This window comes from Corythoichthys intestinalis, chromosome 13 (genome assembly GCF_030265065.1).
Source record: "Corythoichthys intestinalis isolate RoL2023-P3 chromosome 13, ASM3026506v1, whole genome shotgun sequence".
Taxonomy (NCBI): Eukaryota; Metazoa; Chordata; class Actinopteri; order Syngnathiformes; family Syngnathidae; genus Corythoichthys; species Corythoichthys intestinalis.
In genome coordinates, this window is record NC_080407.1 from 15,105,718 (window position 1) to 15,121,957 (window position 16,240).

The 16,240-nt window shown below is 41.0% G+C and overlaps 1 protein-coding gene across 1 annotated transcript in view; it reads right to left on the minus strand.

Annotated features, from left to right (window-relative positions):
• The window catches only part of utp20 (UTP20 small subunit processome component), a 41,144-nt gene that overhangs the window by 13,001 nt on the left and 11,903 nt on the right, over positions 1 to 16,240 (minus strand). The window contains exons 20-41 of the mRNA XM_057853712.1: positions 15,581 to 15,742; positions 15,420 to 15,496; positions 15,264 to 15,343; positions 14,091 to 14,337; positions 13,854 to 14,018; positions 11,023 to 11,113; positions 10,864 to 10,949; positions 9,060 to 9,185; positions 8,267 to 8,433; positions 7,985 to 8,193; positions 7,779 to 7,922; positions 7,634 to 7,713; positions 7,332 to 7,564; positions 7,112 to 7,256; positions 6,943 to 7,030; positions 5,105 to 5,248; positions 1,159 to 1,212; positions 944 to 1,096; positions 670 to 825; positions 463 to 603; positions 255 to 392; positions 50 to 189 (exon numbers count right to left, since the gene is read on the minus strand). Of these exons, the coding sequence (XP_057709695.1) occupies positions 50 to 189; positions 255 to 392; positions 463 to 603; positions 670 to 825; positions 944 to 1,096; positions 1,159 to 1,212; positions 5,105 to 5,248; positions 6,943 to 7,030; positions 7,112 to 7,256; positions 7,332 to 7,564; positions 7,634 to 7,713; positions 7,779 to 7,922; positions 7,985 to 8,193; positions 8,267 to 8,433; positions 9,060 to 9,185; positions 10,864 to 10,949; positions 11,023 to 11,113; positions 13,854 to 14,018; positions 14,091 to 14,337; positions 15,264 to 15,343; positions 15,420 to 15,496; positions 15,581 to 15,742 (3,026 nt within the window). The remainder of the gene's footprint in view (positions 1 to 49; positions 190 to 254; positions 393 to 462; positions 604 to 669; positions 826 to 943; positions 1,097 to 1,158; positions 1,213 to 5,104; positions 5,249 to 6,942; positions 7,031 to 7,111; positions 7,257 to 7,331; positions 7,565 to 7,633; positions 7,714 to 7,778; positions 7,923 to 7,984; positions 8,194 to 8,266; positions 8,434 to 9,059; positions 9,186 to 10,863; positions 10,950 to 11,022; positions 11,114 to 13,853; positions 14,019 to 14,090; positions 14,338 to 15,263; positions 15,344 to 15,419; positions 15,497 to 15,580; positions 15,743 to 16,240) is intronic.

Here is a 16,240-nt window from a genome sequence, read left to right on the forward strand (position 1 = left end):
CCGAATGTCAATCTGAATGCTGACTAGATTTCACCTCATTTCCGTTTACCTCACGGCCAGTTTCTGCTCAGCCTGCGAGGTCTGCAGGATGTGAATGAAATGCTTCAGGTAGAACAAGTACTTGGACCAGGTCAGGCGGAGACATACAGCGCCCACAATGTCCACGCACGCCGTCGTCATGTTCTCATGCTGCGATAGGCGAAAAATAAGTTTAGTAAAGCATTGTATCTTGAGCGCGAAAACGCGAGCCTCACCTTCAGCAATTTGTCATCCATCAGGGCCGTCAAGGCGTACGGCATGATGTAATTCTGCAGCGAACGTGGCGACATCACCACGGTGCCCTCGGTTAGCTGTTTGGCTAACTTCCTGAGAGCTCGCCCTCGACGGTGGATCTAAAGATAAGCGCGTCAAGCGAGTATTCGAACTGAAAGTGGTCGTTGCGAAAATGCAAAACCGCCATACTTGGATGTGCTTCATGTGCTGGAAAAAGTCCGACTCGGGGTCATTGTAGTCGGTGAGTTGCACCATGTCTCGGAACTCTTTCTTGGAGGGGAAGACCTTCACCAGCTGGGCGAGTACGTTGGTGTATTCGTGTTGCACACTCTAGAAAGCGTTTATCAACATTCAAAAGTTGTATTCAATACCGATCATGACCATGGTAATATGTACCTCCTTCTTGCTTCGAAGCCCTCTGTGTACAGCAGCCAAGATGGTGTGTTGGATGACCTCTTTGTAGACCTTCTCTCCGGCGCCGACCGCCGCCAGCTGCTCGATTATTGCCGCCAGACACAAGGTGGCGTTGTCACCTAGCGACATATCGCCAATCTGCCAGGATTAAAAGCATTGTTAATCCTACTGATTAAAACAGTCAAAGATGTTAACGATGTAAAATGAGTTGGTAAACAATGGCAACCATTGAGCTCAAATAACTAGACAGCGTCACCTCGTAAGTATGGAAGCAGTTATGGATGACTGTTCCGATGTAGTCCAGGTCCAAGGACTCCATCTCCCTCACGCGCTTGCTGGCGTCCTGGAAAGCCGTCAGGCGAACGTCGAAGTAAATCTCGTCCAGGTGGCGACTGTCAAAGGCGTTGAGCTGGGGAGGCGTGGTTATAAATTGCAATTAAGTTGGTTGATGTTGAGATATCAAAGCGTTACCTTTGTGGCCATATTGGTGATGTACGTGAGGGAAGGATCAAGGTCTGACAGTGTCTAAAATGACAAAAAATTCATTGACATTAATATTCAACAGACATGTTGAAAATGTGAACTGCATCAAGTAAAAGTGAGGCACCACATGTTTGTGAAGTATGGTGATTTATCACACATATACCGTAATTTTCGGACTATAACACGCTACTTTTTCCCTCACTTTGAATTATGCAGCTTATTTGTTGATTTACGGGGTTAATAGGTAACACTTTATTTGACCGCGGCGTCATAAGACTGCCATAAGATAGTCATAATTATGACATGACACTATCATTGGCATGAATGAATGCATATAACAGATAGTGGTGTCAACAATAAACGATGCGGCGATGCATCCCGATGCGGGGCATGGCGGATTCGATTCGATGCGTGCAACAAGCTGAATCGATTCAGCGCATTTTGAAATATACAAGTACGTTCAAAAATCTTCCCTGCGCAATTCCGGTGATGCAACGGATTTGGTTTCCCCATTTGTATTATTATTCTCATGTTTCATTTTTTACACCCCGCATAACTCTGGTCAAGTTTCCCACCAACCTCGTCTAAGCCAAAATGTCTCCAGATGTCTGCTTTCAATGTCTTAGGTGCATCAATAATCTTTCTCGCTCCCTCTTTCTCCGCTTCAGCCATTGTTATTTCTGTCCTATCTCTTAGAGGTTAGATCTTGTGCCCGAACCCGATTAACATTTTGGGCCCGACCCGACCCGAAATGTTAAGCATTCACGTTCGGGTCGGGTTGGGCCGCTGCGCCAGATAATAAATTATTTTAAAAATAAATAAAAATGGGATAAAACCAAGAGCAGGCTCTCTGTATTGTGCATTTGCTTGTGCACGCACATGAATGCCGTGGCCCGCATGTTTTTTTTTTTTTTTATATTAAACTTTCCCAGTGTTATTTCACTGTGTAAATGCTTTTATAATGATCATAAAAATATGTAGACTATTTAAACATGAAGAAAACCTGCGTTTTTTCTGCCAACTGAGAATTCGTTACGAAGGACACTTTTATTTATGCACACAAAGGCAACAGAAATGTGATCCTTTTGAATCTTCTCTCGTTTTTTTTATTTTTTTTTTTTTATATAAAACTTTCCCAGTGTTATTTCGCTGTGTAAATGCTTTTATAATGATCATAAAAATATGTAGACTATTTAAACATGAAGAAAACCTGCGTTTTTTCTGCCAACTGAGAATTCGTTACGAAGGACACTTTTATTTATGCACACAAAGGCAACAGAAATGTGATCCTTTTGAATCTTCTCTTTTTTTTTTTTTTTTTTTTTATATAAAATTTTCCCAGTGTTATTTCGCTGTGTAAATGCTTTATAATGATCATAAAAATATGTAGACTATTTAAACATGAAGAAAACTTGCGTTTTTTCTGCCAACTTGAAGAAATGAAAAATTGCTGCTGCTGCTGCGGGTTTTTTTTTTTGGCGTCACTAAAAAAAAATTTTTTTTTAAATTCGGGTTTTTCAGGCTGGGCCTGCAAATCTACTTAACTGATCGGGCTTGGGCCGGGTCGGGTCGGGCTGGATTTTTTAGGCCCGATCTAACCTGTATTGCACATATATTGTGGGCTAGGCCTACATTTTACTTTTGTTCTACATTGCAATTTAGTTGATGTTTTGCTTGCAACTGAACTGATCCCTGGATTGATATTGCGATAAAGATGCTGCTGCACTCCAATATTTTCTTTGTCGTTTTCTTTAATATTTAATTGAATATTTTTATTGATGGGCCATTGTGACTAAAATACAGTGACTGTTATTACTGATTTTGCACAGGAGTTCAGATGTTGCACTGTGTGAAAGGCTGCTACTGTGTGTGTAAAAAAAAAAAAGAGAAAGCCCGGGTCTCATTCAAAGCACTAATTAAATGCTGTGATCTGTTTTTTTTTTAAAAATACATATATCTGAAAGTATTTTCATTTGACTTCAACCAGGAGTGACAGAAGAGCCAATAAAATGTTGTTTAATGTCTGACCGCTTGTGGTGCCTCATGATTCACGAAAAATATGCTTTCCTTTAGAATTTTAATGCATCCCAGGCTTTAATGCATCGCGATGCATTGCCGAATCGAACCGAATCGAATCGTGACCCTCTGAATCGAATCGAATCGTGGCCCTCCGAATCGTAATCGAATTGAATCGTGAGGGCAGTGCCGATGCACACCTCTAATAACAGATATCATTAAGTGTCATCCGGCAAATTATGTCACTAACGCCATATTATGTCCAGCTCGGATCTTTTAAATCCATTCAAAAGTGAGACCATTTGCCAGATGACACAAAATGATATACGTCATAAGCATTGATTAATGCTCATGGCAGTGTCATGTCATGATGGTCTTATGACAGTCTTATTACGCCACTGTCAAATAAAGTGTTCCCAAATACCATAACTAGCAATGAATGAAACAACCGGAACAGTAACTGAAGAAATAATTAGCAAAGAACATGTATTTTCATTGTTATTAATATATGTAGCGCTGCATTGCATGCTAGGAGGCATGTTGGATGACAAAACTGTTGACAGCAGGTGGCAGCAGAGATAGACTGTCTTCCTCAAGGGAGAAGTTATGACCAAATTAAGCTTTGCAGCCAATTGATTCAAAGCTTCATTTGGTCTTAATACAGTCTTATGATGCCACTGTCAAATAAAGTGTTACCGGTTAATGTCTTTTGGTGTAAATATCCTATAATACAGTGAGGACGATTGTGGCTTATAGTCCAGTGCGGCTTACCTATGAACAGAGGCCGTTTTTTTGGTCAAATTTAGTGGGTTGCAGCTTATAGTCAGGTGTGCCTTATAGTCCGAAAATTACGGTAGTTTGCTGCTAAAGCGATATCTAGTGGTCGATTAGACTATCCAATTGTATTTTCCAGATGACAAGTTGCACTTATTTTCATAGTTTGGCTGGACCAGCGACTTATACTCAGGTGCGAGTTATACATTGATACTTATGCCTGAGGCGTTCCCTCCACTTCAAGTTAGTGCAGTGCTTCAAAAGTGATGCTGAAGATGAAGACTTCAATAGATTTGTCAGTGATTTGGAGAGAGATCGAGAGTTTGTTAGCTTATCGTTATCTGAATGACTGTATTATTTTGTATGAATGTATGTAATAAATGTATGAATAACACTAACTAGGGCTGCAGCTATCGATTATTTTAGTCGTTGATTAATCGAGGAACTAGTTAGTTTGAATAATCGAGTCATTGGATAAGGAACAGAAAAAAATTAAAATCCCTGAGCTTAGCCTCAAACCGTATATAAAAAAAATAGATATATGAGAATCTAAGTCCGACAAAAGAACAGTTGGCTAACTTGCATAGCAAAAGTCCGCGAGCTTAAATGTTGTAAAAAAGTTTTTTTTTTTTTTTTTTTTTTTTTACACAATGCTCTTAAAAAAGGGTTCAATCACATTCCAACAAAAAATGGCCAAATATACCCATATAATAAATTACAAATGCATTAAAAAAAACATTAGCGCAAACAAAAACTTTGCTTATGTTGGTCTTAACAGGGAGCAGCTAGATTCAGCCATGGGAAATGAGTTGGATCATATTCACTGTTGCCGCTAGAGGGCAGTGTATCCACCCAAATCAGTATAACTAAATGCAAACACGTTCAAAACAAACCATTACAACGCCACTTTAATTAAACGAATACTTGAAGCAGCAAAATTGAATTTGAATCTTTTTTCTAATCGAATTACTCGATTAATCTTTGCAGCACTAATATTAACATATGTCAACAGATAGCTATTTAGCTGTTTGTTCTCAATTTTATTACTACTATGTTAGTTCTCCGATTAAGTAAAATGACCTCCCCAAAATTCCAGTGAGACTTACAGTTCGAAAAATACGGTGAATTTTAGGAGACTGTGCACCTGAAAAACATTCGTGAGGGCCTGCCTAGGCAGCTTGTTGTGGATAATGCTGAATAGTTTGCTGAGTGGCTGCAGGAAAGCTGAGGGCTGCACACATTGTTGGAGTAAATTCTGCACGGTGGCTAGAATGTCGAGTTCAGTCTCCTGCAAAAAAAAAAAAAAGTTATTAACTGATGAAGGAGATAGTACCTTTTCTTACCATAGTTTAAGGAAAGGAGATAAACAACGCCTTCTTATCAGGGAAGCCCAACGTGTGCGTCATGAGCAAGATTAAAGCACCAACTCTCGCAATCAGTTCTCCCGGACAGTGCAAAACAAATGGCAAGACGCTCTGTCCTAACACAAGGAGCACCGGAGAACGCCCAATATCCAACTGATAACATGACTGAAAAGACTCCAAGAGCCCCTTTGACAGTGAGTTGTCAAAATCCACAACCCTCGTTCCCCGGACAGCAGTAACTCCCAAATCCTGTCCAATCCACAAACAAACAATGATCCTAAACACATCCTGTCCACAGCCCGCCCTGCAAGAGCCTTTAAAAGACAAATTTTAACCACCGTAATTTCCCGAATATAACGTGCACTTTTTTCTCCCCAAAATCAACTTGTAAAATCATGGTGCGCATTATAAACGGGTACATGGATGGAGACAGAAATATATATATATATATATATATATAAACCTTTTTTTTTTTTATTGACACGGCCACGTTGTGTTGAAAAAAACGTATGCGGCGACCGGTTGCCGACCATTACGGTACGCGACGTCACCATTTTGTTTCAGTAATACTTCACTCTAATCGGCCGAATGATTTTGTCTGTGTTAAATTCTGCTTTTTTCACTCTTCATAAAGCACAGAATTTAGTGTCTTGAACTCATTTGAGTCGACGTTTATTGCAGCTCCGCAACTCGGACCATAACAAACGTAAGCATACACACTTCCTGTGTCCGTCAACTAAATTGGTCCGTCGGGAAACTCAAAACCCAAATAATAATAGTTCCTATTGTTACTGTCGTGTTGACAGCAATGAGCTCTCACGGGTTTCCGACTTACATTCTCACTTTCATTTTTCCGTATCAATCCATGGAAGAAACATTTATTCATCATGATGAAACGAGCAAGTTATACCGTAGCCTTTAAAAGAAATTCACATCTGTTTTGTTTTCTCCTAGATTCTGGTAAGTTGAAGAAGTTGTCAAAATATTATTACCGTAAATATTGTCAGTTTATGGTAATGTTTTGAACTACCAATGTGCGATGCTTGTGCTGTGTTTCACCAGTCAGTAAAATGACATTTCTGTATCTGTACTCGAGCTCTGTTTTCTTGTATTCTTCTATCTATTGGTGCTAAAATTAGGATGCGCGTTATAAACGGGTACGATAATTTCCCCTAGATTTTACAAGTAAATTTGGGGTGCGCATTATACCCGGGTGCGCCTTATATTGGGGAAATTATGGTAATCGTGGTCAATTTTTCTCAGGAACCTTTTGTTGACTTCTGATATGGTGACCTTGAAATGAATTTGCTTCCTCGCCTGAGTTTGGGTCTGTTTCGCCTTTCTGTTTGATCGCTGACAACCTGAATAAATTGTGAATTTGTTCTCGTGAGCCTTCTTTAAACCTTTCAAAATGGAGTCAGTACAAAGGGTTAAGACTAAGGTGACCGCGCGCAGTTTGCCCTTCTGGCTGGATTGCCGGGAGCCCGCTGGCTTGGGCCGCTGGAGCTGCGCCAGCGTGGGTCCGGCGGTTTGGCTACTGCGATTCCGGCAGTCTGGCTAGAAGGTCAGATTCCTTCACAGAGATAAAACAATTCAATGAGCTTAAATAAAGCTTTACCTGAGGGTTTTTGCCTTTCAACAAGTAAGGCAGCAACAGCTTGATGAGAGTGGAACTCTGTTCTTTGTCACTCACGAATCGACTAATTCTGTTAAGATTAATTTGAAAAATAAATAATCTCAGATGCCGTGCAAAAAAAGTGGAAATGAAGGGCCAGGCGATAACTTGCTTGGAGAGGATGTTTAACTCCTTTGACACCTGCTGGCGGAATTTCTTCTTTTTCAGCCTGTCGGTGTTGCGGACAATGTTGCTGAGGTAGTGCAGCAAAGTAGTGATGTGAGGAAGCAACAGCCTGGATCCTTGTGTTAATGATTCTGGGAAATAATGTGTATGTTATTTTTTAACGTTCATGTTTCTGTCAAAAACAGATGCCTGAATAGTCTTCTAACCTGCATCGAGTGTGCTTTCCACAGGCTGCGGGAACACACTGCCGCCCACGCTCAACTCTGCCTCTGTCTCCGTGGCGACAAAATCCTGCGTGGTCGCCAAGGACTCGGCGATGTCCATGACCATGGCGGTGGTAGCGACGGAGATGTTTTTATTGGAGAGTAAGGCGAAGACGTTCAAGAGTATATCACACTCCGGGTGGTCGGGTCGCTGCTTGGACAAAAGCGGGAAGTACCTGGGATATAAAGTGACAAAAGTCAATTCAGGAACTAGGCTAGGTAGATTGAAAACAATCGACTAGAACCTGGCATGTTTGCACCACACGTGGATGAGCTTCAGTAGCGGAGTTGGCGAATACGGACTCTCAGTTGGAAGGCGTTGCACCTAAACGAATTAAGCACATGAATAAGCCTTCTCATTTTAAATAAAGCTATGTTTTCAATACACACCTGAGGCCAGACAGCTGCCATAAAAACACCATCTAGCTGATCAGGGCTAAAGCTAAAGCTCTCAAAGTTGTCAAAAAAGTCCTGAATCCTCAAGATGCCAAGACGTCTGAGGTTCTTTAGAGGATTGAGGCAACCTGGACGCAGCTGTCGACGAAAAATGGAGTTACAGTCGAGTCAAAAACGCACAAAAAATGAGAAAATCATACCTGTTCCCGGATATCAAGCACAGCAGACACAGACGCCGTGACGCACAGCAGAATCTGCAGCACTTTAGGTAGATAGCCTTCAATAAGATGACCAAGTTTTTGGAGAACCACATTAATGATGTTCAAAAGGCTGTGCTGACGCCCGAGCGGCAGCACGGCGCCTGCGTCTGTTTCGGCGACAGCTCGTTCCACCGCTTCCCGGCAGAAACCTAAGGCGTAAATTTCTCAAATAAATAAACACTATAAATCAGCATGTTTTTTTCCATTTTTAAGCTGAATCACCTTTGCTGTGGTGGCAAACAGGCTCCAATAGAAGATCTATGAACATTCCAAGCTCCGCCTCCTGACATCCAGCCAGGAAACGCAAAATAATGGAAGAACGCGTGGAAGCGCTAGCTTTGCTCTGGAAGCGACTGTTGCCTTTACTGCGCATTCGGCCGAAAAGGATCCTTTTTCAGAAAATAAATAAATAATAAATGTCAGTTTTGTTGTCCCGTTATCATAGGCGCCCGTTAAAAAAATATAAATACTGTAATTTTCTGACTATAAGCTACTTTTTTCCTTCATTTTGAATCCTGTGGCTTACAGTTCAGTGCAGCTTATTTGTTGTTTTTACATCTGTATGATTTTGACGAAAATCAGATCACATTTGATGTTTTTATGCAGAAATGTGAGAAATTCCAAAAGTTCAGATAGTTTTTCATACCACTGTACCAGTTCAGAAACACTGATTACATAACAGTCACAGAGATATACGGTATATCCCCATTTTTGCCCAAAGTAGAGCTGCAGAGTGTAAGAAGAGATGAAGGAGATGGAAGTTGATGAGCATGAGCAGAGGTGAATTGACTATCAACACGGAATGTTCCAGTTTTGATTTTGAAAAACCTTTTTTACAGAAACATGTATTTTGGTTTGATTAAATATAAATTAAAGCGAATTTTCATGATAGATAAGTGCTAAAAAAATTTTTGGGCATCCTCGCCAGAGCCCCAGAATTGTATTGGGTCTAGTGACACCACTCTGCATTATAACAAAAAAATGGTACAATATGACCAACAACAAAAAAAGACACCTCATGAGTAATGGAATTAGTCCATCTCTGTGCGACGCATCCACGACTCCAGTCTCCTCAGAGATGTTAAAATGGACAATTTCTTCTTTGAAATGCTTGTCATCTAACAGCTTCTCCAGATTCTCCCTAAGACATAGAGACATGTTATTTTTCTCACGTAAACATGTCCTTTACAGTGGGACAAATAAGCATTTAGTCAACCACTAATTGTGCAAGTTCTCCCACTTGAAAATATTAGAGAGGCCTGTAACTGTCAACATGGGTAAACCTCAAACATGAGAGACAGAATGTGGGAAAAGAAAACAGAAAATCACATTGTTTGATTTTTAAAGAATTTATTTGCAAATCATGGTGGAAAATAAGTATTTGGTCAATACCAAAAGTTCATCTCAATACTTTGTTATGTACCATTTGTTGCCAATAACGGAGGCCAAACGTTTTCTCTTAACAAGCTTTTCACACACCTTTGCTGGTATTTTGGCCCATTCCTCAATGCAGATCTCCTCTAGGGCAGTGATGTTTTGGGGCTGTTGTTGGGCAACACGGACTTTCAACTCCCTCCACAGATTTTCTATGGGGTTGAGATCTGGAGACTGGCTAGGCCACTCCAGGACCTTGAAATGCTTCTTACGAAGCCACTCCTTTGTTGCCCTGGCTGTGTGTTTGGGATCAGTGTCATGCTGAAAGACCCAGCAACGTCTCAACTTTAATGCCCTTGCTGATGGAAGGAGATTTTCACTCAAAATCTCTCGATACATGGCCCCATTCATTATTTCCTTTAAACAGATCAGTCGTCCGGGTCCTTTTGCAGAAAAACAGCCCCAAAAGCATGATGTTTCCACTTCCATGCTTCACAGTGGGTATGGTGTTCTTCAGATGCAATTCAGAATTCTTTCTCCTCCAAACACGAGTGCCTGTGTTTCTACCAAAAAGTTCTATTTTCGTTTCATCTGACCATAACACATTCTCCCAACCCTCTTCTGGATCATCCAAATGCTCTCTAGCGAACCGCAGATGGGCCTGAACGTGCACTGGCTTCAGCAGAGGGACACGTCTGGCAGTGCAGGATTTGAGTCCCTGGCGGCGCATTGTGTTACTGATAGTAGCCTTTTTTACTGAGGTCCCACTTCTCTGTAGGTCATTCACTAGGTCCCCCCGTGTGGTTCTGGGATTTTTGCTCACCGTTCTTGTTATCATTTTGATGCCACGGGGTGAGATCTTGCATGGAGCCCCAGATCAAGGGAGATTATCAGTGGTCTTGTATGGCTTCCATTTTCTAAAAATTGCTCCCACAGTTGATATCTTTACACCAAGTGTTTTATCTCTTGCAGATTGAGTCTTCCCAGCCTGGTGCAGGTCTACAATTTTGTCTCTGGTGTCCTTCGACAGCTCTTTGGTCTTGGCCGTAGTGGAGTTTGGAGTGTGACTGACTGAGGTTGTGGACAGGTGTCTTTTATACCGATAATGAGTTAAAACACGTGCCATTAATACAGGTAAGGAATGGAGCCTCATTAGACCTCGTTAGAAGAAGTTAGACCTCTTTGACAGCCAAAAATCTTGCTTGTTTGTAGGTGACCAAATACTTTTTTTCCACTCTAATTTGGAAATTCTTTAAAAATCAAACAACGTGACTTTCTGGGTTTTTTTTCCACATTCGGTCTCTCAAGGTTGAGGTTTACCCATGTTGACAATTACAAGCCTCTCTAATATTTATAATATTTTCAAGTAGCAGAACTTGCACAATTGGTGGTTGACTAAATACTTATTTGCCCCACTGTATCGGGTTCAAAAACAGCCAGCTTACTTGTAGGGGACGATGTAGAGATCTTTATATGTAAGAATACACTGGAGTGCCACTTGTTGGATTTGTGGGTCCTGATGGCAGAGAAGCTGAGAAGCCAAACAGAAGGATGTTAGCGTGAAATATGGCTAACGGATGAATGAGGATGAATTTTAGCATTACTTGGTTGTAAAGCTCTCTCAGGTTGCTCTCCAGGTAGAGCGAGCGAGGGTTGGCGAATTTGGCGAAAACGTTGAGGTGAGCAATGAGTTGCCTGCAAAAAAAAAAAGAGGGACGTTTTTGTTTTTTGTCAAAAGACAAAATTAAAAAAAAAAAGGTAAATATATGAAAAAAAAAATCAAAATTTAAAATATATACAGTAAGTGACACTGAGATAGCCCAAAATGTTTAAAAATTACGTAATAACTAAGTGAAATTCAAACACTATACAGTGATCCCTCCCTACTTGGCTGCTCATAGTGCATCGCGGATTCAAAAAATATATATATAAAAGTTGTGAAAACATTTATATACACTTTACTTCCATCTACGTACATACTTACACACGTATCATATGAGAGTGAGAGAATGTTGAAGGGAGAGAGAATGTTGAAGGGAATAATATCTTTTCTGGTATTTACCGATCAACTGTATTACTCTAACGCAGGGGTTTTCAACCCAGTCCTCAAGGCACACTGTGGGTCCTGGTTTTTGTTCCAGCCGATCCAGCAGAGACAGTTGAACCAATGAGGCTTCTGCTAAAACAAGCCACACCTGACTGCAATCAACTGATTGCACTTGTAAAACACCAGATTGGGGAAAAAGTGTTGTCATCTTGTTTGGTAAGAATGAAATCCTGCACCCACAGTGTGCCTTAGTGGAATAGGTTGGGAACCCCTGCTCTAACGCACTTAATATAATCAATCAGGGAATAGTATCGTTTCTCAGATTTACTGTTTGGTTGTATTACTCTAACACATCCAATATAAATTAAATAGCACTTACACCATAATTTAAGGAAAACAAGCAGAATATAGGGTTTAAGGGATACAGGTACATGACGCCTTCTTATCATGGAAGCCGCAACGTGTGCGTCATGCAACTGACTGAGCAAGATTGGCCCTAGCAAGCCCACGTCTACACCACCAACTCTCGCAATCAGTTCTCCCGGACAGTACAGAACAAATGGCGAGACGTCCTGTCCCACCACAAGGAACACCGGAGAATGCCCAATATCCAACTGAGAACACAACTGACAAGACTCCAAGAGCCCCTTTGATGCTGAGGTGGCAAAGTCCACAACCTTCGTTGCCATTACAACAATAACTCCCGAATCCTCCTGTCCAATCCATGAACATACAATAATCCTTAACAACCCCCAAGCACACCCTTCTTCTGCACAGTGAGAGCCTTCAAAAAGACTGAATGCCTAACTAATTGTTGTCATTTTTCTCAGAAACCTTTTGTTGACTTGTGATATGGTTACCTGGGAACGAGTCTGCCTCATCGCCTGAGTCTGTTTCGCCTTGCTGATTGATCGCTGTCGACCCAAATAAATTATTAAGTTGTGTTTCAAAGCCTTCTTCCAGTTTTCAAAATGTAGTCAGAACAAAGTTTAAGAATAAGGTGATGGCGCAAAGTTTGGACTTTTGGCCGGGTTGTCAGGATTTCGCCGGCCGGGCCAGCCGTTGGAGCTGCGCTTTGCGCTCACTTTGTCCAATGCAGATTCTTGACTCTTTACACCTTGTCAAATACATATTCTTGACTCTTGACAAGGTGATGATGAGGGAACTTTGGTTAGATGCTGGAACTTTGGTTTGGTCCTGTTCCAGTGAGATTTACAAAGATGACAGCCTGAAAAAGTCATCAAAATTCCCTTAGTCCTTGACTATATGGGGCTGCATGTCAGGCAAAAGCACTGGGGAGATGGCTGTGGTTAAATCTTTAATAAATGCACAAATTTACATTAAAATTTTAGACCGCTTTCTTATCCCTTCAATTGTAAATATGTCATTTTCCAAGATGACAATGCCTCATGCCACAGAGCTCAAACTGTTAAAGCATTCCTTAGAGAAAGCCTCATCCATACAATGTCATGGCCTGCAAATAGCCCAGATCTCATCCCTATTGATAACCTGTGGTGGAAATTGAAAAAAAAAAAGGTCCACAGAAAGGCTCCGACCTGCAAGGATGATCTGGCAACTGCAATCAAAGAGAGTTGGCACCAAATTGATGAAGAATACTCATCAAGTCCATGCCTCAGACACTGCAAGCTGTCATAAAAAAACAGAGGTGGTGCTGCTAAATACGAGAGATGTGTTTTGTTATTTCTTTGTTTGTTTCTCATGATTCCATATATATTTATCCTCAGAATGGAGTGATTCCATACATTTTCCCTGCACTTGCTCTATAAATTAAACATTTACTGACCACCACAATGTTTTTATTCATTTCTTTTAGTGTTTCCGAATGCTAAAGAGTTGCACTCTTGAACTAATTCATTATTTTTTTCAAGCTTTTTATCCGAGTTTGTTCTACATGATAAAATGCCCGAGACTGCTGATTCCATACTTTTTGCTAGGGGTTGTAAAGACTCAGTAGGAAAACAGTACATTATTTTCAATTAATTAAACCCGCCTGTATGCCATCCACTGTATGTTAAAAAATTCTTTCTGAGAGTGTAAGAGGATGCTCGCCGTTAGCATTAGCCTATTGCTAACGCGAATAGTACGCTAATGCTACAAGTTACATTGAAGCGTGTGTCCGATCACTCAGCACAGACCTTTAAAGTCTAAAGCAACATTGCATATTCTCTCTTACCAAGAAAACAAATCCTACCGCATGTAGATTGGAAATGACACATTTGTGATTCGAATTCCATTTGAAGCGAGCGGTTCTAACAGTTCATTCGCTAACATCCGTCATATTTCAAATGGATTGGACATCTACTAGTGATAAATACTTTAGTTTTAGTAATAAATGACAAAAAAACGTATTATGATCAGCATTATTACTTTGCTGCCGCTCTCCGTGGTGGTCCCTTCATCTGCGGTTTGCTCTCATCTTCTTCTTTATCCTCATCTTCCGCTTCCTCCTCTTCCTCATCTTGAACAGCATCGTTCTTTTTCCTCAAGTCTTGAGTCGGAGCTACCAGCAGGTCAGCTGGGTAAAACTCATTCCTGGGAACGAGACATCCGAAAGTGAGGTTATTTGTGGGGAAGTTGAACCAACATAGTCCGCTAAACACTTACCGGATAAACCTTAGAAGCAGCGGGCTGAGTTCTCGACTACGGGGTTCGACTCGATCTGGAAACCGGGCCATGGCGCGCCACATCAAGCTACGAAAGTTGGAAAAGTCTGTCCTTTCGGCGAGATCCGACGTCGCTTTGAGTCGATTTAGGAACAGCGACCCGACGTCGCCGCTTTCTACGACGTCGCACCCTGGCTCGACGCGGACGTCGTCGCAATCGTCGTCGTTGTCCTCGTGTAGCTCATTTTCTACGATGTTCAGAAAAAGTAGGCAATCACTACTCAACGTAATTTGAAACTTTCCTTGGGAAAGAGACCTCTGGCACCACCTGCTGTCAACACTGTTGTCGTACAACATGCCTCATGCCTCCAAGCATGCATTGCAGCACTACAGATGTAAATATTTAAACTTCATGTTCTGTGCTAATTATTTATTGTTCCAGTTGTTTCACTAATTGCTAGCTATGCTATTTAGTTTGTTGTCATGTGATAATTTTTGATTCGTTTTGAAACTGCGCGTTTCAATGACCTTTGATTTGTCATTTTTCATGATGTGAAAATGCTTGCCTACTGTAAACATGGACTATTACTCCCTGCCTCATATGTACCACAAAATAGCAGGTGCCTAATGCAACCCAAGTTATAAACAGCTAATATTTTTTAAATGTAGCCTCTTTAAATTTACTTGATATGTTAGAAAACGTTCTGGAAGTGTAGCGAAAAACTTTCCCAGGGTATTTTTTTTTTCCACAAAGCAATTTGCCAACCCCGCCACTAGATGGCGCCCTAGGCAGCGGATGCATCCCTCCCACTTCGAACATATATTATGTCAATGAGTTAATTTTGGGACATTTTAGGCAATTTCATTTTGTTTTTTGGTCGATTTTTGTTGATTTTTTGATTAATTTAAAGGTCACTACCAGTTGATTTTAGGATATTTGTGAGTCCACTGAACAGGAGGCGAGCCGGGAACGGCCAAAATAAATATTAAGAGACTCAAAATGAACAGGAAAAGACCTATAAATGCCCCCAAAACCAGGTTTCAGTGCCATTGACGGCGCTAGACGTCCAATACATTTTGATTGCGAGTCCCGAGCGCTTTCAATACCACCAATGAGTTACAGACACTATTCTCATCGGAATTTTTTACGAGCACCAAATTCTCTGAAACACACCTACTAATCCTGCCACCTTCTCCAGATGTTCATAATACACAACCCAGAATTCTTTGTTGTCCATCTCCCTTGCGTGGCTCCTGCACAACATAAACACTCAATGTGGATTTTTTTATTTTTATTTTTTTTAATTTTCATATTGACACTTTTACTCACCCAAGTAGTTCAATCACAACATCCCACAGTAGCTTAAAGTTGACAAACAGCATTGCTAGGAGGTAACGAAGCGCCACCTGGGGAGAGATTTCGTGTGGAGAACCAATTTCCAAGTGAAATTTCATCATTTCAACATCAATTTATAATCGTTTCTTCCATACCTCATGAAAGGCGCCATGCTGCGGCAAGCAGTTCTGCACCAAGTCGTAGCGTAGCTTGCGCAAGTGTAGCAGTTTTTCTCTGTAGTTCTGAACCGTGGCGGGCACCAGCTCAGCTTGCAGGCACACTGCAAAAACAGGCTGCGTCTCCATGTTCTCGTCGGACTACGACAAAAAAACAACAACTCTTAAATCACTTTGATTGCATACAGTGGGGCAAATAAGTATTTAGTCAACCACTAATTGTGCATGTTCTCCCACTTGAAAAAATTAGAGAGGCCTGTAATTGTCAACATGGATAAACCTCAACCATGAGGGACAGAATGTGGAAAAAAAAAAAAAATCACATTGTTTTATTTTATAGAATTTATTTGCAAATCATGGTGGAAAATAAGTATTTGGTCAATTCAAAAAATTCATCTCAATACTTTGTTTTGTACACTTTGTTGGCAATAACGGAGGCCAAACGTTTTCTGTAACTCTTCACAAGCTTTTCACACACTGTTGATGGTATTTTGGCACATTCCTCCATGCAGATCTCCTCTAGAGCAGTAATGTTTTGGGGCTGTCGTTGGGCAACACGGACTTTCAACTCCCTCCACAGATTTTCTATGGGGTTGAGATCTGGAGACTGGCTAGGCCATTCCAGGACCTTGAAATGCT